The sequence below is a fragment of the Carettochelys insculpta genome, chromosome 4 (assembly GCF_033958435.1).
Source record: "Carettochelys insculpta isolate YL-2023 chromosome 4, ASM3395843v1, whole genome shotgun sequence".
In the NCBI taxonomy this organism is placed as follows: Eukaryota; Metazoa; Chordata; order Testudines; family Carettochelyidae; genus Carettochelys; species Carettochelys insculpta.
Window position 1 is genome coordinate 119,088,477 of NC_134140.1, and position 24,555 is coordinate 119,113,031.

The window sequence follows — 24,555 nt, forward strand, 5'->3', positions numbered from 1 at the left end:
TTGTCAGAAATAGTGCCCATGAGAATAAAAAAAAATCTGCATCTGTAACTAGTCATTTGAAAGCACATACACAGTATCAGCAATTGACATGACACACATTTGGTAAAAACCTGCGTGAAACAGGGTGCATATTTCTTTATTAGTATGAAGTATGTAGACCTTGAAGTAGTATTTTAAGAAGCCACTAAGACACTTACAGTACCCATTTAAGTCTTTTGAAGAAGTCAAGTCAGATATGGGCCTGATCCAAAGCCTCCTGGGATATCAGGAGACTTTGGACCAGGTTCTACAAGACTCTGAAGAAACACACTTCAGAAAGCAGTGACACCTAATGGCAGACATGTCCTTGGAAGACAACAAGCCAGATTCTATACAAGACAAGATATTCCCAAGATATTCCCTTATTAGAAGTAATTAATGCTAAAATACATTACAGGGACCCAAAATAGAGTAACAGTGCTAAGCTGTTGGAAGAGAATGTCGGTAATAATGCATCTAAATAAAGACAGTCAGTGTGGAGTGTGCAATATATTTTGGAGACTCGCAGCTACTAATAAAACATACTAGCTGCTAAATATATGCTATGCACTTCACTAGAATTTGACTGGGTAGCTTTTTAAGAATGCGATAAAGACAAAGTGTAAAATAGAAAACAGAAGACTTATTTTTGTCTACTGAAATAGTTATGCTCTTCTATTATGTGCTTGTTTATTTCTGATATAAAAACAGATTTCCACAAGTATTTATGGAACTACAGTATTAATGGAGTTATTGATGTACAGTATGTCATTGTCAGCGAGGGCTGTCAATCACAAGACCAATTATGGTGTATACTATATGGGAACAGAAACATGGACATACGAAGCAATAAAAAGTTATGATTATATGGAAAATGCTATAGCTTATGCTTGATATACTGTTTCACTGAGAAAAGCTCAGCCACTATGACGGACACAAAAAGTTTCACACTAAAGAAATTTAAACAAATAACTAGACTTAAGTCATGATGTACATATCATCAAATGAGTTGATGACATTTTTATCTGCATTCTTATACTAGCACATATGACCATAGTATATAAGCTCCTTGTGGTACCACACATTTTTATATTAAGGAAATCCTGAAATATGAATGTGTATACGTATTCATACTATTTTTTCATTTCTCCCAATTTTTTTTGTATTTGAAGGATGCCATATGATCCTAACAGAAAAAAGCCATGTCTCCACTGAATATAAGTTGTCCCACTATTATTAAATATTTACCTCACATTAATGTCTGCATACCTAAGCCAGGTTAGAACCCCACTATACACTTGACTTTCCTATAGCCTGTGATAGTCCCTGCTGCAAATAACTTGCAGTCTTAAAGTTCTGGTGCATTTTTGTTTATATAAAATTCTGTTAATTCAAAATATTATTGCAGATTTTTTAACTTGCCACTCAAGATGGAAAAAAGTTAGGAGCAGCACAATGATGGGTATTATTGAATTATGAGAACAACACAATATAAAGTAGCCTTGTTTTCATTTGCATACTGTAATCTTACTGTTTAAAATAGTGCTACGGTTGTACTGCATTATTATTTAAAATGATTGCAATGGCATTTTACACCTGTGCTCCTACATGATATAGGTTTACTACTTGACCTAGAGAGCTTTGCTTTCTGTGATACAGGTATGCATTTGTGTCTTTATGCAGAATCTAAACTTACATGTACATGTGCATCAAGACAGAGTAGTGAGCACATATGATAAAATATAAGACATGGCAGAAAATACGAATCTTACATAAACCATGCAATTGACTAGAAATGCCACCTAATCCCCGCTTAATTAAAGGCACTCTTCTAAACTCCTGCTATGTTTAGGGAGCAAAGAGTGTGGAACGACTGATGTATGAAGCAAATAGCAGGCAACATGGCTAATCTCAAAGACTTTGGAGCTTTCCAGCTACATAAATCAGAGCGACTTTTTGAATAGCCTCATAAAACACAATATCATTGCCATTCCGCTCACGGCTCTCCAGTGCTTCCTACAGCATACAGATCATTAGGAAACTTCTAAGCAATCAAGTAATGTGAGCCTGATGAAATTACTCAATCAATGCATGTGCTCAGGGAAGCAACATAATATAGAAGTGTATATTTTTGACATTTCCTACTCCCCCTTTCTTTTTTATATCGGATAAAAACAAGTACAATGGAAGTTAGCCTTTTCAACATTTTCACAAGCACGTTTAAGTCTTCCTGAAGTGCCAACTCCTAATTATAACGCTGAGCCAGGACAAACATTAACTATGGGCATCCCTTTCAATACTCAGAGGAACATATTGTAGAAAATACAGATTTGCCCTAAAATAATCAGAAAATACAACTACAATAATTAAAAGGGTGTTAATCTGAAAGCGTAAAAAATGAATCATTATTCCACAAAGCAAAAAACTCTCTCCACATCACTCCTACTCACTAATCACAGTTTGCTAATTCCAGGTATCATTCTTCTTGTGGTAGTCTACTGAGCTGCCTGATAGGTTAGGTAAACATTCAGGAAGACAACCTTTTCATGGTAAATGAATTAAAATATTTCAACATGCAGTCAAGTGAGGCAGTTAGTACACTATAATAAGGAGTGGATACCAACATAAAGGAATACACAGACAAAGAATTAGTATGTTAGTTCTATTTCTTTTCAAGCCAGGCCAACCTCCCCATATAAACTGGCTCTCTAGATTACAAATATTTTCCATGTGAACATGTTAGCTTTGTAGAATTATGAAAATATCTTTTTTTTCCTCTGAGGCCAGCTGTGTTACTTTTTCTCCAGAATTTAAACAATTCCTTTTCTACTTTGGCTTTGAAAAAACCCATCTATAGGTATTACAATAATCTTCTCCCCATCTTTTGTTATTTAAAATATTTAAACTAAAAGCATGGCATCTCAAACTGATAAAAACAGCTTTTTATTATTCTTGCTTAAACTCATTATATGTAACTTAATATTCCCTATACACAGGGGAAACAACAAATTAGGCTTTTATAAGCCCTAGAAAACAAAATGTAAGGGTCATTTGGCAGGTATTATTATGGTTTCCAGCTCTGAGTTCTGTAGGATTGCCTGTTTTAGTTGTTGACCTTTTAGATATTAAATTTATACATGCAGGTCATTTATTTTCAATTTGGAATTATAAACCATTTAGAGCTATGTGTAACAATTATAAATTTGCCAGCATCATGGCAAACATAAAGCAGTCTATAAAAAGCTAATCCTCTTGTCAAATGTACTAATTGTCTTTCAGGTCAAATTAATTGTGTGAGAAGCAACCACTTTGCAAACCTCCCCCACCCCTCTCGAGGATTTACTGTGTTGATGCATCTAACAACCAATGGCATTTTAAATAAAGAGGGAAGCAGTAAATATCTGTGTTGTATATACCAGACAAAGTAACTAAGTTTAAGTGATAAGAAGTAGTAAGAACAATTACCCCTGCAGAGAGAAGATGGGAGATACTTTCCATACTGCACCCAAGAGCTACAATGCCTGCCACTGATCATTTAGTAAAAAGGAGCAGATATTGTGCATTTAATTGTCCCTCATACTGACTGCAATACTTTACAACTGCAAATACATAAATACATCTTTCTCTCTTTACAAGGAGGACATATTGCTCTGTCCTCCCACCCCCAGTACAATATGGGAAGCTCCAGTCAAGGACAGCAATTAAGACTGCCCCTTGTAAAGTTCTGTGCCTATGGGAATTGAAAGTTGTTAACTGAAGGGTTGACCAGTTGCCCCAACGCCAGTGCAACTCAAAAAAAAGCTCTAAGTGCAAGGCTGGAACTCCAGTTTCGGGTCTTATTTCCTGGCTACAGCCCCTACCCAGGTACCGCTGCTAACATGATAGGCATAGCCGTGTTTATTTGCCCAGGCAGCATGCCAGAGGGGCTGAAAGCGGCCAGGCCCTGGAAGGGGCCGGAGGCAGAGCACTAGCAGAGCCTCTCGCAGCCGGGGAAGTGTCTGAGGCTGGCACACGGCCCGCACCTGGGAAGCGGCTTCTCCCGGTGTGATGTGCCTGGCCGATCGCCGGGCGAGAGGGAGTGCCCCGGTGTACCCCCCAGCAGGCAGGGAGAATAAATGCCCTTTAACAGGGGGCGCCCGCTTCTGCAGGGGTGTGCGCGCAGAGCCGCTGGCTAGCAGGAAGGGAGGGAGGAGTCTGTTCCCTGCCCCGCCAGCCGGGCTGTCACATGTCTTGGGGGGGATCCAGCTGCCTCTCGTCCCCGATCCCCCCTCTGGCTGGAAATGTGGGTTACAGCTGGAGCTCGCCGCGGACAGCGCCGCGAATAGCAATCAGCGCCACGCACCCCCCGCCCGCTCCCGGTGCGGCCGTTCTGCTGCCAATAGGTGGGGCCACGAGCAGCTCCGGAGCCGGCGCCTGACCCCCGCCCGGGCCGCAGGAGCCCCTCTCCCCCGCCGCCATGACCGGGACCGCGGGAGCGGAGAGACGATGGGCTCTGCCCAGGGGCTGGCTCCGACTCCTTCCGGGAGAGGCTTCGGCGGCCGCGGCTGCTCCTACCGGCGAGCCGCGGCGCCTGTGCCCGGCCCGAGGGGAGGGAGCTGAACCGCCGCCCCTTGCGCGGCGCTGCTCCGCCAAACCCGGCCGCTCACGTTGCCAAACCACCTGTTCCGCCGCGCGGGCGGGGGCAGGGGTGAGTCTCCCCGCCCGGCCGGGGCTGCTTGGTGGGGGGGGGGGGGTCTCCAGGTCGGACCATGAGTGACTGGCGGGGGGGGGGGGGTCCGTGCTGCTGAGTCCCCTCCCAGCAATCCCCGCCAGCGCACCCCCCGGCGAGAACGACTGATAAAGAGCAACTGTAACCCCCCCCCCCAAAAAAAAAGGGTGGGGGAATCCGGCTGGGAAGCGATGATGGGGGGACGAGGCGAGCCCGCAGGGGGCAGAGAAGGTTGCACTGGAGAGCTGGCAAAGTCACCCGCGCCCGCGGCGGCCCCCTTACCTATGTGTATGATTGAGTCCGCGCTCCCCGCGTCCCAGGTTCGAGTCCAACAGACGGACACCACCAAGACGAGGGAGAAAACTTCCATGTCCTCCGGAGGCTTTAGTTTCCCGTGTGGCAGCCGAGCTCCTCTGGCAGGGAGATAATGACGAGGCAGCGCCGCCAGCCCCGGAGTTGGGTGTAAATCCCGCTGATGGCCCGGGTGCAGTGGCCGGGAGGTGAGGGTGAAAGCCCGGCGCTGGGCGCCCCTCTCCGCTGCAAAAGCCCCGCGTCACTCCGGGGGGCTTCCGGGCATAAGGACCGCAGCTGCTGCTAGGTCGGGCAGCAAATCCATCCGGCCCGGTTGCTTCTCTGGGCAGAAGGCGCCTCCGAACGTCAGACCATCTCCATCCTTCCGCAGGGTCCAGGGATCCGCTCGGTCCCGGCTCCTGCACAACAACTTCCAACCCAGCGCACACACACACACCGGGCGGGCGCGCGCGCACGCACACACACACACACACAAACCCCACTGGCCGGAGAGCCCCGACCCCCGCAGCCAATAACTCGCCTTCAGAGAGGAAGGAGGCGGTGGGGACCAAGGGCAGAGGAGATCCCGGTTCTAGAAGCCAGATTCCTGCAGGAGAAGCACCCCCTAGGCCAAAAAACAAAGTGAACTTCAAGGTAATGCAGATAGTAATGCAGAGATTTTCTCCCACCCCCTGCTTAAAAATCGCTTCCCACAACTGGTGGAGAAATCTGCAAATCAAGCCCGGCGTGCTGTGCTGTCGTGCAAGGTAGTGGTTGAACAGGACAGGAGACAGAAGCAGCGCCTGGAGCAAAGCAGAGCAAAGCAGCTGATGGTCCGCAGGATGCTTTAGAGATTGCTCTGCTGGTGGGATGCAGAGAAAGCTGGCAGCTCCAGCACCAGCCAGCACGTTGCCTAGAAATGGATTACCTAGGAGGAGGAGAGGGAAGGAGAGATAAGTGTTATCAGCTAGAGAGAGAGAAAAGGGGGGGGGGGGCGCTCCCCTTTAATAACCACCACCTCCCCCTATCTGCAATACAAGGGAGTAGCAAAATATAGCTCTCATCTTCCTTCTGATCTTCAGGTGTGACTAAGAAAAAGATAGACGGGAATGCAGCCTAAAATGCATGGGAAGGGGGACTTTTAAAAGTATAATGCCCAGCTTAAAAAATCCTCCCCATTTATTTAACTTTAACTGCACCACAGGTATGAAGTTCAGAAGTAAATGGACACCACTGCTTCCCCACTATTTGACAAGCAGTCAGGGACAGGGCTTCAAGGGGGAAAAAAAAATCAGGGCCACCTGGTCGCACAGGGATAAAAGAGACCTAGAAAGCTATTTATATGATTTTAATTATCTACAATTTTGATTGAATACTCACAATTATTTGAAAACTGAATTGCCCTTTTTTCTCTTGGTGCAGTGCCAGTGTAAAAGTCCTGGGTAATATTGCAGTTAACTAGCAGTTGTCTTTCTCAAGGCATTATAAAAATACTTAACTGTTTATTTGTTCTTTGAGGTAATTATGTATATGAATCCCCATTGCACAGTTGGCAAACAGTTGTACTGAAATCAAAACTTCTGTGGGTGTATCATTCCCCACATGCCTGCTTCAAGGTTTCTTGCACTTTCCCTGAGTACTGTTTACTGGCCCCTGTTGGAGGCAGGATAGTGGAGTAGATGAAGAATTCTCAGATTCAGGAGAATAAATTTTATGTTCAGCATGAGCAACTGATGGTATACAATGTGGAACCTATTGTGTAAGCTTTACTCCCACTTAACAGTACAGCTCTAAAAACAGCCCTTCTGTGTCACTCCTAGACCTCTTATTTAGAAGAGGCTTTTGTAACAGGTGGATATTTTGGCAGGTGCTAGCTGACCATCACTAAGTTCAGTCCGGGTATGACCCAATCAGTTTCACAATGGAGAACAGTTACTGGTTTAAATTATAAACTCACCTTCACTACACCCACAGAGGTTTAATTATAAAAAGTAATCAAGGATTTAGAACAGGCAATAAAATTAAGTCCTTGACCAAAAAACAAAGCATTAGTTAATCTGTTAAGGAGTGAGAGCTTTTAAAATGTGTATTCAATTTCAGCTTCACTTACAGTTATACTTCCACAGATGGTGTTGTTCATATCTCTTAGGATAGATCCAAAGTGCATCAGAGTCAATGGCAGTCCCTCCATTAACTTAAATAGGCTTTGGATAGGCCTTTAGAGCAGTGATAAGCATGTGTGTGGGGAGCAGGTGGGGCCTGATGGGTCTCAGGCTCATCCATCTCATTAAAAATGTTGAAATATGTTACTGGTTTTATGCATGTGTATTCACATTTGTATACCAATGAATAAAGTTTTTACATTTTACAGATTTATTTTCTTACATGTGCCAAAAGGGTGTTTTTTCATATGAATGCAAATTAAATTTACCATGGTTTGAATTACGTTGGACAGGTTTGTTTGTTTGTTTTTTTTGGGGGGCGGGGGCACTACTAATTGCAGGGATGAAAAGTGGGGCCCAACATAAAAAGTTTGCTCACCTCTGTTTTAGAGCATGGATATCAAATCAATTTAAAATTTAAGATTCAAATGCAAGTAGAAATAGAAATGAAAGAGAAAAAAGTTACTCAGTAAAAGTGAGCAAGCTACCTCACAAAATACCATTTGTATGTTACATGCACTTCAACCCCAGTATAGAACTCAGGAAATAGCTTTTTTGCTGTTGTTGACAGCAGATCTAACAGCTGATAAACATAATAGGCAAATGTAACTGGCACTGTTTTCACTACTAATAAAATTAAGCAAACTTCAGATGCAACGTTACTCATTGCTATGTTCCCACAAAAAATAAAGTTCATGAGACGTGTTAATTTGCTTGAGAAGGGGATCATAGAAGAGCAGTACTCCAATTATGCACTGTGCGCAGTAGGCAAAGAAATAAATGTAATGAAAATCTTTGGAAAAATACAGCTTTTTAATTTATACTTTAGGTAATGCTAAGAATTCTGGTGACTTATCTAACAGCCAGCCTCACTGACTCTTTTAGAAGACCTAGGAAATCTGTCCTAGATTAAACACACTAAGGATAACTTTCAATCAAGGTTGTGGTCACGATTTAGTAGGGCAGGAGACACAGATTGTAGGTCAGAAACTCATTAGATTTTTGGTAGGATGACTCTTATAAAATTGTAATAAAAATAATATAGTAAATAGTTGAATCTTGGTGTGACAAAGTCACATAGCATACTTGCTGAAAATTTGGGAGGAAGGAATTATAGATTATGTTTATTCAAATTGTCTTTTGGATCAGCTTTAGTGAATTAAACAGTAATTACTAAATTAAAGCTCATGCCTGTAAAGCATATGTTCAAAAAGTTTTAACACTGATTCTAAGAAACACTATGACCTACCTGTGTAACTTGGAGTATATTGTACAGGAGAATTGTTTATTTTTTTAGAGGATAATGCACATAAAACCTATTTTTCCATAAATACTTGGGGTCAGTTTCTTGTCAAGAGGGAGACTCTAGTCTTGACTATTTAATTTTTAAGACTAACTGTATCTTAAGTACAAATTGTTTAAATAGACGTGGGCATTTTGTTTTGTGGATGCCAGTGTGGAAATTGCTCATTGCAATGTTACTAATTTGCATCAGTTCAGACTGAGTCAGGGTCTAATCCAAGCCCAACAAGTGAGTGGGCAGCTATTGATGTGACTTAAGCAGCTATAGAGATACACTTGTACGGATGAAGTATACTGTTTCTGCATTACCTTTTTACACATATATTCACAATGTTGCTACTACCACTGCTGTTCCATTGTTAGCGTCAACAGGGGAACGCTAGCATAGACCAATGACAGTAATAAAACAAACCACCGTGTTTTTCTGCCCCGTTCAAAAAGGATCTAGGCCACACAACAATTTCCAAAGGCCTGGTTGATTTATGCTCCAAATTACTGCTAGCAAAACAAAAATGGGATATGGAATGTTTTGTCAAATCTAACATAGACAAGGCATTATAGGAAATCTCTTTTAGGGCTTACTCATTCTTTTAAAAAAATATACAACTTTCCAAAAATCTAGAGCTCGAGTATGATAAATTGCTCCATGCATCTGAACTCTTGTGCCTGTACGTAAAGTCACTGAAGTCAGTGGTGCTTCATGCAGGCACAAAGGTATAACCATGCAGAACAGTCAGGATCTAAACTTGACTACCACAAGTATGCTGTTTGGTGTAATATTTGCTTGTGAGCGCTTCCATGTTCTGCAGTGACTGTAGAACTAAAGAGAGCACCAAAACAAATCATTTATACCCTTCCGTTTGCTCTCATGTTAGGAGGTCATTAGAATACTAGAACATTACAATGAAAGTTCTGAATGACATTGTAAATATTAACATTCGCTTAAATAAGAACTACGGTAAAGTAAAGGCATCACACGACTCCTCCTTGTTTTTTCACATATAGACTAAACACAGCTATCCCGCTGAGACTAATGTAAATGTGATTTCTGTAGCAGAGTGTATATTTCACAGTGAACAATAAGAAGTGGGTCTTTGCCCACGAAAGCTTATGCTCCAAAATATCTGTTAGTCTATAAGGTGCCACAGGACTTCTTGTTGTTCTCGAAGATACAGACCAACACGGCTACCTCTCAGATATACTTCTTGGTGTTTGTTAATGGGCCAGACACAACTGGAACATAGGATTTAGCTATCCTAGATTAAGCTACCGGTCCAACTACTCTGGCAGAATCCAAGACAATCCTTCAGACGAATGCAAAAACACAATGCACCTTACCGAATGAGCAGCACTGTATTCAGTGGCAGAGGGAAACAGGAGATACTTCTTCCTGACCTGAGCAAGACATCGTCTTGATATGCAGATAGCCTTTTAAAAAAATAGCTTGCATAGTTACAAATCTTAACAGTCATGCAGTTATCACTTAAACAATTGATGAGTGTGTCTAATTCAGCTACCTTTTGTGGCAATTAAGTCAACATTCCCCTGGATATGAAAAATACATTTCCTTTACATCAAAATTCAGAATTTACCACGCATTCCTCTCAAGAGTGGCTCAATAGTCTCACATTATGGGACAGGATTGATGAGATCTGGTCAATGCTGAAGGGGAACTATCAGTCAAACATGCATAGCAGTCATATCCAAATGATTATTGATGCCATCTGAATACTGGACAGTGGCCAGAAGGACCAACCAATGGCTGTTAAAGACTGGCTTCTATTTTCAGATTTTCAGTATCATTTGTTTCTGTTTTGCACTACCCCCTCTTCTCTTGGGACTCCTTGAAAAGCTTTTAAATGGATGTACCTGACACAGAAAATTAACAGTAATTTTGAGACTGTTCATATTTATTTGACAAACAGGAAAATGGGCTTGTTTTCCTATTTACTCCACATTGTAATAGATTTGTCATGAGACAGTAATGTTAGCTTACATGTCTTGCAAACTATAGCTGACAAATCTGTAACTGGACAGACATAGGCAAACACCTGCAGAGCCTGATTTCAGTGGAGCTCTGGGCAGGTGCAGGATCCTACCTATACAGAGCCCATTTTAGGATAGAGTCATAAATCCTCATTTAAATGATGAACTAGAGAGTAATTCCTCTGAAATATACTACTTAATTAATACAGTTATGTATACATCGTCATTCATACGTAGATTTTAAGAGGTCAAATGACTTGAAAGCCTGTTGCACTGAAGACTATCAGCCAAAAACTTTTCTGGACAGTAAAATTAAATATGAAAGGTTCATTAATTGCTATATTATTAGCAGAACAGCATATCAATCTTCAAACCACAGAATTTTTCAAGTGTTACAGGCTTTACATTGGGATAGATCAGAAAGACTCCTCATTTTGTCTTCTTTAAGATGTCTGCACTACTTGTAAAAGGTTTCTGATTGACACTCCTGGAAATGAAGTTCTCAATCTATAGAATATAATGCTGCAAGCACAAACTGCTTTGCCAATGTCTCTGTACCCTGACTTTAAGGAAAAAACTGCTAAATCTTAAATTAGTTTACTTTTCATATAAGTCAGTCAGTCAGTCGGTCAGTGTTTGGTCTGCCTGGTAACGCTCAGAGGATTTTAGTTAAGAGAGCATTTGTTCACTAGCCAATAGACTTCAGAGACCACTACAAATCTTTAATGATAAATTTCAGTCTAGAACTGACTTTAAGGCAACAGGCTGTATATTGTGAGGAAAGATAGGGTTAATAACCAAAGGAGTAAAGGAGGTAGGAATTTCTCCACTCTAACAGTGACTCAGACACTCACTTCATCTTGGCTTTCAACAAAACAAGTAACTTCTGTCTGCCTATGTCATCCTACCTGTATAAAGAGACCATTTACTGTTCTTCAAACTGTGTTTCTCAACCTTTAGAGGAATCTAAAAGCAAAATTTTGCCCTTGTACATAACACATCTCTATAATTGCCACAGAGGCTCTTTCATGAAATTACTTTGTGTGTTGTAAAACTTCTTACCTACAGTAAGTGTATCTCCTAATGTCTAGCTTTCACTTATGTTTTGTTGCAGTTTATGGAAAAAAGGCATCTTTGACACCCCCCAACCTCCAAGTGTTAGACTGGCATAGATCTGAAGCAGAAAACAAATGTGGGAAGATATGTTTCTGGAACACATGAAAGCTGCCTGCATGGATAGGACACAGTTAAATACATGGAGGAGAGTGACTCTGGAGGAGAAGAGAGCAGCTCGGGAAAAGAGGAGAGTGCTCAAAGGGCATGAAGGCCAGACCCAGAAGGAGACATTAAAGCTGATTGTAGTGCATTAAATGGCACTCCTGAGTTGCCTGGTACAGGGGCACAGAGCCCAACTTCATCCTATGTTGACCCACATTCCCTCCTCACCATGTTCCATATCTTTATCCCCCTGTCCCCCAGAATGTGGGCAAGGAGAAGTCAAAGGCAGCCTTCCATTCCACTCCCAGGGACACTTTTCAGAGCAGAAGGCTGACTTTCCCCTACCTGTGATTCGGAAACTCCTCTTGCCCTTGCTTACCCATCTCTGAAGCCCCTGCCATGAACTCCTTTATTGTGTGCTTCATTTTGTTCCCTAAATAAAAACAATTAAGCTCTCAAAAACAATGTCTCCATTGCTTGTGGGGAAGGGAGGAAGCTTTACAGGGTTAACAGGACAGCACATATCACACAGGTAACATCTCCTTAACAGCAATAGACATTATTGTCATGTCACTGTCTGGTCATTCATAAAGCTGTTTTTCAAAGCCTCCCTGATAAGCAGTACCCCTCACTGTGCCCTCCTTATTTCCCTGGTGTGTGGGAGCTCATAATTAGTGGCCAGGTGATCTCTCTTGTCCCTCCAGCCTGTCATGAAATTTTTCCTCCAACTTTCACATAAGTTATGGAGAACACAGCAGGTTTCCACCACAAGGGGAATGTTGCTTTTGCAGAGGTCTAACCAAATCAGGAGGCTCCTGAACTTGGGTTTTAAATGGCCAAATGCACATTCTACTACCATTCTGCACTTGTGTATCCTGTAGATGACCTTGTGTGACTTCAGGAGACAAGGAAGCAAGGGTAACCTGGATTTCCCAAGATCACCATGGTCATATCTACATCTCCAACAGTGATCTCTTGGTCTGGAAAGAAAGTTCCATTCTGAAGCTGTCTGAACAGACTAGAGTTCCTAAAGATGCATGCATCATGCACCTTTCCTGACCATCCCACATTGATGTTGGTGAAACTGCTCTGGTGATCCACCAATACCTGCGACATCATTGACAAATACAAAGCATTGAATGCAGCCAGCATCTTCCCATTCTATCTCTCCAGTATTTCACATTTATGTACGTCCATGTCCTCCTCAGAGCTTTCATGCCTCTGAAGGCTGCTTAGGCTCTGCACATCTCACAGCACAATATGTGAGGTGCTCACAATACTTGCTGCAAGAGTTTGAAGCTGGACAGGTTCCATGCTAGCCCTGCAATGGCATTTGCATGGATACCCATAAAAAAAGATGCCAAAACATTTTTTTGTCATTGTTTTCCAAAGAGAGGTGGAGGAGATAAGGGCATTATGGGAGGCTGACGACACACACAGGCCTTTTCTACACAGGCGACTTCCTTTGGAAGTGGCATGCTAATACAGGGAACGAAAGATGCTAATGAGGCACGGATGCACATTCCCCGTGCCTCATTAGCATAACATCACGTGATTTGGAGTGTGGAAGACCATTCTTCTGGACTCCAAAATGCTGTGTAGAAGCGCGGCCCTGGCGGTGGGGAGGACAACTTGCGGAAGGAAGAAGTACCCCCAGCAGCCACACTTCTACACGGCGTTTTGGAGTCCGGAAGAATGGTCTTCCAGAGTCCAAATCATGTGACATTATGCTAATGAGGCACAGGGAATTTGCATCCGCACCTCATTAGTATCTTTCGCTCCCTGTATTAGCATGCCACTTCCAAAGGAAGTGACCTGTGTAGAAATGACCACACAGAACTACCTGTGGAAATTTTTTGTCCCATCAGACATTGGGAGAGTAACCCACAATGCAAGGGGGCAGCAGGAACTGCTGGATAGGTATCCACAATGCATTGCTGATGAAGTCGAAGCTAACCCCACTCCCAGTGGGGACACTTTCCATTGACTTCATGTGCCAGTGTAGACATGCACTCTCAACTTTACAAAATTGTGCACTTAAAAAAATCAACCTTAACAAATTCAAGCTAATCTCCTAGTATAGATATAGCTTGGGCTCCAGCCAGTCTAATGATGGCCCTGCTTAGTAGCCCCTTCAAACTTGCTTACATCACACAAGGAGGCCTGTGTTCAAAACCACTGCCTTAAGAAATACCATGAGGACAAATTAGTTCATTTTGTAAAATGAATCACAGACTCAGGATCCTAGGGCTGGAAGGGATCTTAGGAGGTCATCTAGTCCAGCCCCCTGCCTGAAGCAGGATCAACTCTAACTAAATCATCACACCCAGGACTTTGTCAAACCTCTAGGGATGGAGATTCCACCACTTCTCCAGTGCTTTGGCACTTTCCTGGTGAAATAGTTTTTCCTAATATCCCGCCTACACCTCCCCCTCAGAATTATAACTTTAGACCATTGCTTCTTGTTCTGCCATCCGTCACTGCTGAGAACAGCCTCATGCCATCCTCTTTAGAGTCCTCCTTCAGGAAGGTGAAGGGTGCTATCAAATCACCTCTCACTCTTCTCTTCTGCAAACTAAATAAGCCCAAGTCCCTCAGCCTCTCCTCATAAGTCATGTGCTCCAGCCCCCTAATCATTTTTGTTGCCACCTGCTGGACTGCTCCAATGCATCCACATACTTTCTATACTGGGGAGGGCCTAGAACTGGATACAATAGTCCAGGTGAGGCCTCACCAGTTCTGAGTAGAGGAGAATAACAGCTTCTCTGGATCCGCTGGAAATGCTTCTCCTAAGGCTCCCCAGTATGCTGTTAGCCTTCTTGGCTACAAGGGCACACTGTTGACTCAGATCCGCCTCTCATGCACCACAATCCCCAGGTCCTTTTCTGCTGCACTGCTACTTAGCCAGTCAGCCCCCAGGCTGTAACAATGCTGTAAGAATGCACTGAGGATATCAAATGCTGAGCATTGTATCCTATGATCAACCCCTGAAGTCATTCTCCCCTCATAAACCTAGAAGTGTGAACGTGTACAAATCAACAGAGATTTCCTCTGATGTTTATGCAAGTGAATACAAAATAAGGATTAAATGTTTTACTAAGTTTCATTCAAAATACGTACAATTACCTTCAAAACCTTATCCTAAAAGATCAACACACAAGACCACATATCATTTACCTTGTATTCTGTGAAAAAGAAGTGGACGAAGCACAGCAAAAAATTCAAAGCATTTTCATTTTTCTAATGCGTTCTTATTGTGTTTACTTGAGAGCTGATTTCTCATCCTTTAGCCTCAGTGAACTTGGAAAGTGATTATGGAATAAAATCAACTCTTAAAGCAACCAGTCTTATCAGAGTGAATTAGCGGGTCTGCTGCTAAAGTAGATTTATTGTCTCCCTTTAAGCTCCAGTGTCAGAGCTCCCATGTTGCATGAACCACCCTTGTATACACTGCCCTTGTCAACTTGTGAGATGCTGGAGAGTGTTGCTTTGTGCCAGTAGGATCTCCCCAGGCCTGATCAAAACAGACCACCCCCATCACCACGTAAGTAAGTCATGTTGTTGAGTTGTGTATTTTGCTGGCAGAGGGGACAGTTAGGGTAAGCAGCCTCCTTTCAGGGAGCACTGAACCTTCATCATGCCACACTGTAGAGTGCCTGGGGCCAATCTAATAAGATACAAAAGGAGACGGAAGCAAATATATAGGGCTAAATATCTTTGCCATCTACATAAGGAGAAGTATTATCCCGGAAGCAGATCAGGGAGTGAACTGAGATCCTTACACCTCCTTGCTCTGGATGTGGTCCAGTATGTTACCTCCCTGTTCTTCCACAAAGCAGCATGTTACTCATTATATGCTCAGCTAGTGAGTGGGCAAGGCAGACCAAAGCTTATGCCACCGTACTTTCTTCTCTTCCCTTGAATCCTTCCTTACCACCAAGGCTCCTCCACTTCCCACTTTACCCACCTCTGGAGCATCTCCATCTCTGACATTTTCCACAAGGGTCCATTGTCAAAACATCTCAACTTTCCCTTCCATGGCTTCTAATTTTCTTACTCATTTCCTTCCCTGTCCATTTTAAAATGGTATTTTAATCATTGCTCTGCTCAGCATTTCAATGCTAACTGATGTAGAAGCCCATGTCCCACTGACTCTCAGTGAGACTTAGGCTCCTAAGTTATGCATTGTAATGCTGAGTGATGCAACACCTGAAATATCTTCACAAATCTTTAATCCTAAATGCCTGTAAGGCAAGAGGGAGCCAGCATCCCCAACTGCTTCCTCATAAGAACAGCCCTCATAAGGACATCCTCCCATGTATCTGAAGGACCTAGGATTTGGATTGTTGCTTTCTAGTTAGGAAAGAATTGAGATCTTACCCTAACCCTTTTTAACATACCATGCCTTTCTATGCTGACACAATAAATAAACCTTCCTAATATTAATTGGTCAATGGCATGTATGTATCACAATTTGGAGAAAAGCAAAGTGAACTGGACCCTGATTACCAGCTAGTGAAGGAGGGTAAGTATAAAAAGGGACCTAAAAGAGACACTGAAGAATTAGCATTAAGAACATAAAGGGTTACAGTTGAATGGGGTCAATCATGTTCTTGACGTGGCCTTTTTGTGGCACATGTTTGAAAGATTAATATGGGAGGGGCAGGAGATCTTAGGTAAGAGGGAATGGGCAAAGGACAGGAAACTTTTTTCACACCTGATTCTGCCTCCCTGAGAGTTGCTCAGAGTGGCTGGCGAGGAGGGGGGCACAGTCACAGACTAAGCCAGGACTGTGAAGATTTTTTAAAACAGAAAAACCGGTGAGAAGGAATAACCAGAAACTCCATACCCTGACTACTTCAAAATCCAAGAGCCAGAATGAATTCTTGTTACCTCTTTCACTGTCTCCCATAGCTGTTAGATTAGTTCCAGGGAGGAAAAAAATCCTCTAAGCATATTGCTAACTGACTTTAAAACAAGAAAAATAGTTCTTCCAATCCTAAAGTGCATATTTTATCTTCCTCTTATAGGGATGGTGTGGGATCAGGAGGAGTGATATGTGATTTTATTCTATAAGAAAATGAGAATTTAATGGCTAATGAAAGTGAAACACTAGTAGCATGTGCAGGAACTGGGCAAGTTTTCCCACCATTATTAGTTGCAGGGTATTAGAGGAAACACACAACCGCCCCAAATGTTAGAATGTCATTGTGCTAGGTACTGTACAGTAAGACAATCCTTGCTACGGTTTAAATTAACAAGACAAACAAGGGTAAGTAGGGAAAGACACGAAGTGAAGTAACTTGTCATCGGTGACAACAGGTGAGGGGTAAATCTAGAAAAAGAACCAAGGTCTCCTGAGTTAATTCCAGGCCAATGCCTACCCACTGAACACTGCCCTTACCAATGCACTTGCGTGAGCACTCCCATGCAGCTGCAAAACTACAGAACAAAGAAAGAATGTGAACCAACCAATTTTCACCTGTGAGGATCCAGGTTTAATATCAGAATTTCAGAAGTATAGGCAACAGTTTTAAAACCTAAGCCTGTACCCTTCTCTGTATACCCCCAAATCTTGTCAGTATCTTACAATATGGCTTGTATTCTCCGCACTGACTGTAAACATGGTGGTGTTATAGTAATCACCGCAGGGCTCTTTCAGCCACCCAGCAATCCAGAATCAAAGAAATCAGGAACTGAACAAGGCATATGAGACAAAAGCTGAGTGACAAATGCTGCTACATCTCATATAAAGGACTTTTATCCTTGGACCTCTGTTGCCTTGTGCATTAAAAATGGAAAGAAATAATTCACTGTTCTGTCCCAGATTGATTGGTTATTAGTACAGGTTGAACCTCTCTAGTTCAGCACTCTCTCATCTGGCAACATGATTTTAGCTAGCCAGATGACCACTTATGGGTGTGGCTAGGCTTACCATAGTCCCATACAGTTTGTTTGCAGCCACCAGTCTTGGCTCTCAGTGTTCTGAGCTCTTATTTACCCTTCACTATCTTCTAAAAGTCCACAAAACAAAAAAGTACTTTAAAGACTAACAGTATAATTTATTAGGTGATGAGCTTTCATGGGACAGCTCTGCCACAAAAGCTCATCACCTAATAAATTATATTCTTAGCCTTTAAAGTGCTACAGGACTGTCTTTTTGTGTTTTTGTTTTGTGAAGATGCAGACTAACACAGCTACCTCTCTGTTCTAAAAGCCCAGTATACAGTGGAAATGTTGGTAATATTGCTAGACAATATTGACCTCCAGTGGTCTGTCAAAATCTCTCCTTTGGCACCAGTAAGGTCTCAAAGTTGCTGGATTACAGGTGTTCAGTCTCTATTGCTGAAAAGTAGAACATGAGAAAGGATTCATTCTCCCCCTTAAATGAAGGGAGAAATGTGCTTCTTAAACATGTTACCTATAATCAGTTCTTTATTATGTGCATATTTTAAAGTTGTGTTCTTTTAATAAGGACAACCCCCCTCCCCATTGCTGTTCCCCCTGAAAAATGGTTTATGACTGTAACTGAGATAACCTACTTGAAATTTGCTGCTTTGATGCATTAAACATAATTTCTCTCTCACTGTTTTCCATCATGACAAACAGCATCATTATAGTTGACATTTACCTTATTCCACAGTATTTCTGTCATAAATTAAGAAAGAACCATTAGATCCGATGGCATGATGGGGAAGAAGGCATCTAACTCACACGATAAATTATTTGTAGTGGTTAAGATAATTCAATTTTGCCTGTAAAGTACCCAAAATTAAAATAAAGAACCTATTTTTCTCAACTAAAGCTGGATTTCAGTGCCACTCTTCCACTTAACCTCTAACCTGTACAGCTCTTCAAAAGGTCTGTAAAGGCCACACAGCCCTGAAACTGTCATTTGGTATAAAATCAGATAGACTTTTGATATCAAAGATTCACTACACAACACGCAATTTTAACAAAATTTTACCTGCAACAACTTCCCCCCACCAAAATATATATATTTTGATCATGACTCACTTTTCCTTCATGCCTAATTATTCGACTTAGAATTAAAACTTTTGAAAAGCAAATACTGCATTTTCTCTTTTGTCTAGGTTGACGCTTACTCCACAGTGACAAAATCAAGCTGATAATATGTATTTTTATTTGTACAACTGTAAAATCTATTTTGGTTAACCCTCCCGAATCTGCATCTGGCCACCCTCATCATACACAACCAGCAAAATTCAAACTGATTTCCAGACTGCAAGATTGTTATTGCTACCTGTATCCTTTAAACTCATTCTGCTCACCCTCTTTGATCTTTTAGCTTCTGAAAATTGAACCGTCAGTATACTTTAAACTTGAGTAATGGGATAGACTATTTTTGCAAAGATATGCACTGTAAGTGGAATAAGGAAAGCAATTTTACCCTAGGGGCTCTAGTATGTTACTGCCCCCCACCCCCACCATTTCCCAAGCACATATTCTCCTTCCTATTTCAACCTAATAGTTGAGTCCCAGAACCAAGCTGTAAATGTAATTAAACTCTAACTTTACCAGGTGGTGAAAGGATCCAATCAACTTTTTAATACAAATTCCAGCAGTTAATAAGTATATAACTGCAAAGGCTCATCTCATATAACTTTATTTTAAAATTAATGAAAGCAAAAGAATTGCAAGACATTTATCTCCAAAATAAGCTGCAACTCTTATTTGTGTACATCACTTACACTGGGCATTTGGCAGTGGAAAAAGGGGACTCATTAAACAAGCCAAATGCATGCCAATGCATGTATCACATTGTAAGAATAGCCAGGCTTGAAAGCTTTGTGAGACTAGAAGAACTGGCCCTTTGGCCTCTACGCACCTGTGAAGTACTCATTACACTGTTTAAAGAACTTTTAAACAAAGTAAAAGATAGTGTCACAGTCATAGGAAATTGCCAGCACATTATTCCTGTTCTTAAAATGTGTGTGAACACAAAAATATATTTTAATCCTAATGGACATATTTCAGGGGTACAGCTCAGGAATCTCTTGAAATCTTTAATCCATTTGACCCTAAATACGTTTGGCTCACGTCTTGCATTATAACAATGCTGTTCTTACCATATCTTTTAACTGGGCATCAGACACTACTCTAAGAACCCAGAGTTACACCTCATTGTACCTATGAGAGTACTTAGTTATTTCCCATCCCCTGCCATTTTGTATGACAGGACTTTGAAACATAGATAGGTGAAGAGATAGATTCTGATCCCTTGAAATATATTATGTAATACTGTACTTTGTTCCTTAGGTTATCACAGGGCTTGTCTACACTTGCCCCAACTTCGAAGGGGGCATGTTAATCAGGCTGATGGGAGATTACTAATGAAGTTCTGTGGTAAATTCGTTAGGCTAATTCATTAGGCTAATTCTACCCTATGGCAACTTTGAAGCTCTGGCATGCATGTAGCCATGCTACTTCAAAGTCTCTTTACTACATGCATGCTGGCACTTCAAAGTTTGACATTTCAAAGTTGTCCCGGGGCGGGGGGGGGGAGAATTAGCACTTTATTAGTAAGCTCCCGTTGCCCTGATTACCATGCCCCCTTCGAACTTGGGAAGAAGTGTAAACAAAGCCACAGTGAAATAAACAGAAGTTTTTGATGCACTAAATACTGTTGAAGTTGACAATATCTGCGAATACCATCCTAAGTAACTATGAGTTAATGCAGACCCAACTAAGAGATCCCAGTCTCTCAAAAACATGTTCCTTAACTACAGCTGAACTCCCTAAGAAAAAAATATTGTACTGAATCACATTCAAAATGTTTTTAACCAGGCAACGTCTCAGATGTAGTTAGAAAGCAGCAAATTGCCACAGGCTTTACCGTTCGTCAGGATTTTAAATATACAAAAAATTCCCCCCAAGCAATTTATCCACCAAATGTCTTCTGGATCAGAGCCTAAAGGTACTTATCTTCATGCATGCGAGTAATCTTTACAGTGGAAAATTGGTTATGGTAAGTAAGTTAGGCACGATCACGTATCTTTGCATGATTTGGCCTAATATACTATCTGAGGGTTTTATAATACAGCTCATCTATGGCATTCAGCATTGCTATTGATTTTATATGAAGTTCCTGGAGAGCTTCTTGGAGTCTTTCCATTTTCAGGGTCAAAACTCTGACTGCGATAAGATTGTCTGAAGGCCGGGGGCGGGGGGGGGCGTCTTTTTGGTTAGAAGGGATTTTGTATAGGGTGCTTAGTGCTGTGGATATAACTAGTTAAGAACTTTACAAAATGCACTGTGAAAAATATACAAGATATTTATTAACTCTGGGCAAAACTTGCAATCCCTGTTTAGAATTACGTCAACTGGCAAGAAGAATCTGGTTTCAAGCTAACCCCAGAAGAAGGCTGGCAGCTGTCCATTCAGTAAGAGAGTGAGCCTTATAAAAAGCTATCAAATTTGGTGACAAAAACTTTAGTCAACACATCAAAAGTGTTACACATGTTAGGAAACAGAGTCAAACTGCAGCCAAAAATGAAGTAAAAAAGATCAATTAAGGAACTAAACAACAACTCTAATTAAGTTCTTTTAATCTAGGCCTGTGTAAAATGAGAACTATTTCAGTATCAAGATCAAAATTTTAATAGAATGGATGTGAGAAGTGGAATTATCCCATGCCTCTTAGATTCCCATGAGCCAGATGACCCCTATTTTACTCATTAGAAAATGGTACTTTTTTTTGGGGGGGGGGGCTGTTGTTAAGGGTGATCTTTGAGGACTTATCAAACAAGCAGAAAGACAGAAAATAGTGGTTTCAGACCTGGACTGCAAATTTCAGAACATGTGACTTTAAAAAAAAACAACTTGGGAAGAGAAAGACTTTACCTATAATAATTTTATTTCTCTGCTGATGCCCACTTGGGGACCAAGTACACACGCATAAAGAAGGGACATGCTCCCTATTTAATAATGGATTGCAATTCAGAATAATTAGTGAGTGCCTCTACTTTAGCCAGCAAAACTCAAAATGCAGCACACTGTTCTGGCATGCTAAGCTTAAAGCCATTGTTAGATGAGAATCTCCAAGAAACAAGACTCATCCAAACAGGCAATGTGCAACTTCCATTTTTGTTTTAATAAAGATAAGTGCTTAATTAAATGCCATTGTGCAGCCACAGAATGTTTTTGGGGATCTTAGTCGATTGGGGTATTGATAAGTTATCTTTCACAGAAAAATATGCAACACTTAGGCTGTGTCTACACTACAGAAATAACTTTGAAGCTGCTTACTTCAAAATAAACCACTTTGAAGTAGGGCACTACTCCATTCCTGTGAAATGGAGTAAGGACTTTGAAGTTGGGCTCCCTACTTCAAAGTAAGAGAAAAAGTGCGTAGACTCTCTGCTGACTACTTTGATGCAGTGCCTAACATCAAAGTTAGTTCCTAGTGTAGATGCACCCTAGGCAGAACAGGTTAGACAACAATGAGCATATCTTTAAGCCACAGTCTTGCAAGCTCACCTGCATGGTTGTACCCTAGCATATGCACAATACCCCACTGAAAAATTACAGAGCCTTCTTGTGTGTGAAAGAGAATGGTTTAAAGCTCTTATTAAGGATGCTGGGTTACAGAGTTCAGTTTAACTGTAATACAGGTACCACTTCTCCTTAATAAGAAACCAAATTTATCCCTATAATCATGTAAGTTTATTACACATAATGGTAAAAACTCTTGATTAAGCCACAGCCTACAAAACAGAATGGCAATAATAACCTTATACATTTAGAAATATTAGGCTAAGCCAGTTATTAGTAATTTCATTGTTACCAGTTCCCAGGTAACACTAAGGGACAGATCTTGAGATGTTATAAATTCAACAGATGAGTGGACCTATGCCATTCAACAGATGAGTGGACCTATGCCTTTCATCACTTCAAGATCTGGCCCACAGCGTTGGTAAGGTAGGCACATGAACACTAGCATCTTGGAAGAGTCAAACATGAGCAGCATTGAAGCCATTATGATTCACCAACAAGTTTGTTGGCCTAGTCACATGGTTTGGATGTCTGATCAGTGCCTTTCAAATCAGATTCTGTTTTCCGAGATGAAGGAAGGACAGAGGAGCTTTGAGGGACAGAGGATGCGATATAAGGACATGCTGAAGGCACACATAAAAAAATGTAGCATTGATGTTGACATTTGGGAGAGCCTTGCCTAGGACTGTCCCCAGTGGAGAGCAGTAATCCAAGAAGGGGTGGCTCAGTTTGAGGGGTCCAACTGCAGTGCAGATGGGGAGAGGCAGAGAAGAAGAAAAGAGTGGCAAAAACTGTACCACACCCCTCCAACAGTTGCCAACACCTGCTCTTTATGTGATGAGATCTGAGGCTCGAGAATCAAACTGATCATCCATCAAGGGACTCACAATTAGGAGAATGACATAGTATCATAGCATCCTGGGCCTGGAAGGGACCTCAGGAGGTCATTGAATCCTGCCCCCTGCCCAAAGCAGGATCAACCCTAACTAAATCATCACAGCCAGGACTTTGTCAAGCTGGGACTTAACCTCTAGGAATGGAGATTCCATCACCTCTCTAGGTAACACATTTCAGTGCTTTACTCTCTTCCTGGTGAAACAGGTTTTTCCTAATATCCAACCTACACCTTCCCCTCTGTAACTTTAGACCATGGGTGTCCAACCTTTTGGCTTGCCTGGGCCGCATTGAGTAAAGAGGAATTGTCTTGGGCCGCATATAAAATATATAATATAGTTAATGTATATAAATCACATAATAATGTTAAAAGTTTACGATCTTGTGGGGCCGCATTACTAGCTGTCCAGGGCCGCATGTGGCCCGTGGGCCACAGGTTGGACACGCCTGCTTTAGACCATTGCTCCTTGTTCTGCCATCTGTCACTACTAAGAACAGCCTTTCTCCACCTTCTTGAGAGCCCCCCTTGAAGAAGTTGAAGGATATCAAATCACCCCACCCTCGACTCTTCTCTTCTCAAAACTAAATAAGCCCAGATTCCTCATCCTCTCCTCATAGGTCATGTGTTCCAGCCCCCTAATCATATTTGTTGCCCTCCACTGGACCCACTCCAGCGTATACACATTCTTTCTATACTGAGAGGTCCAGAACTGGATGCAGTACTCCAGATGTTGCCTCACCAGTGCCAAATAGAGGGAAGTAATAACTTCTCTAGATCTACTGGAAATGCTCCTCCTAATACACCTCAATATGCTATTATCCTTCTTGTCTATGAGGGCACACTCTTGACTCATATCCAGCCTCTCATCCACTGTAATACCCAGATCCTTTTCTTCTGTATTGCTACTTAACCCGTCAGTCCCCACCCTGTAATAATGCTTGAGATTCTTCCATTCCAAGTGCAAGACTCTGCACTTGTTTTTGTGGAACCTCATCAGTTTCCTTTTGGCCCAACCCTCCAATTTATCTAGGTCACTCTGATCCCTAGCCCTACCCTCCAACATAGCTACCTATCCCCCTAGGTTAGTGTTATCTGCAAGTTTGCTGAGGGTGTAATCCATCCCCTCCTCCAGGACATTGATAAAGATGTTGAACAATACCAATCCTAGAACTGATCCTTTGGGCACTCCACTTGAAACTGACCATGAACCAGACATTGAGCCACTGATTGCTACACATTGGGCCTGACCATCTAGCCAGTTTTCTATCCATCTTACAGTCCATTTATCCAATCAAAGCTTCTTTAACTTATGGGCATGAATACTGGGGAAACTGTAACAACAGCTTTGCTAAAGTTAAGGTACACCACACCCACTGACTTCCTGATGCCCACAGAGCTAGTTACCTCATTGTAAAAGCTGATCACATTGTGTTTGGTGACTCCATGTTGACTACTCTTGA

General features: G+C 41.9%; 1 protein-coding gene across 3 annotated transcripts in view; it reads right to left on the minus strand.

The window, feature by feature from the left end:
- GRID2 (glutamate ionotropic receptor delta type subunit 2) overlaps positions 1 to 6,016 on the minus strand; it is a 1,071,343-nt gene extending 1,065,327 nt beyond the window's left edge. For all 3 annotated transcript variants that reach the window (XM_074993599.1, XM_074993598.1, XM_074993600.1), the window contains exon 1: positions 5,009 to 6,016. In XM_074993599.1, coding sequence (XP_074849700.1) covers positions 5,009 to 5,096 — 88 coding nt within the window. In that variant the 5' untranslated portion in view covers positions 5,097 to 6,016. The remainder of the gene's footprint in view (positions 1 to 5,008) is intronic.
- Between the last annotated feature and the right edge of the window lie 18,539 nt (positions 6,017 to 24,555).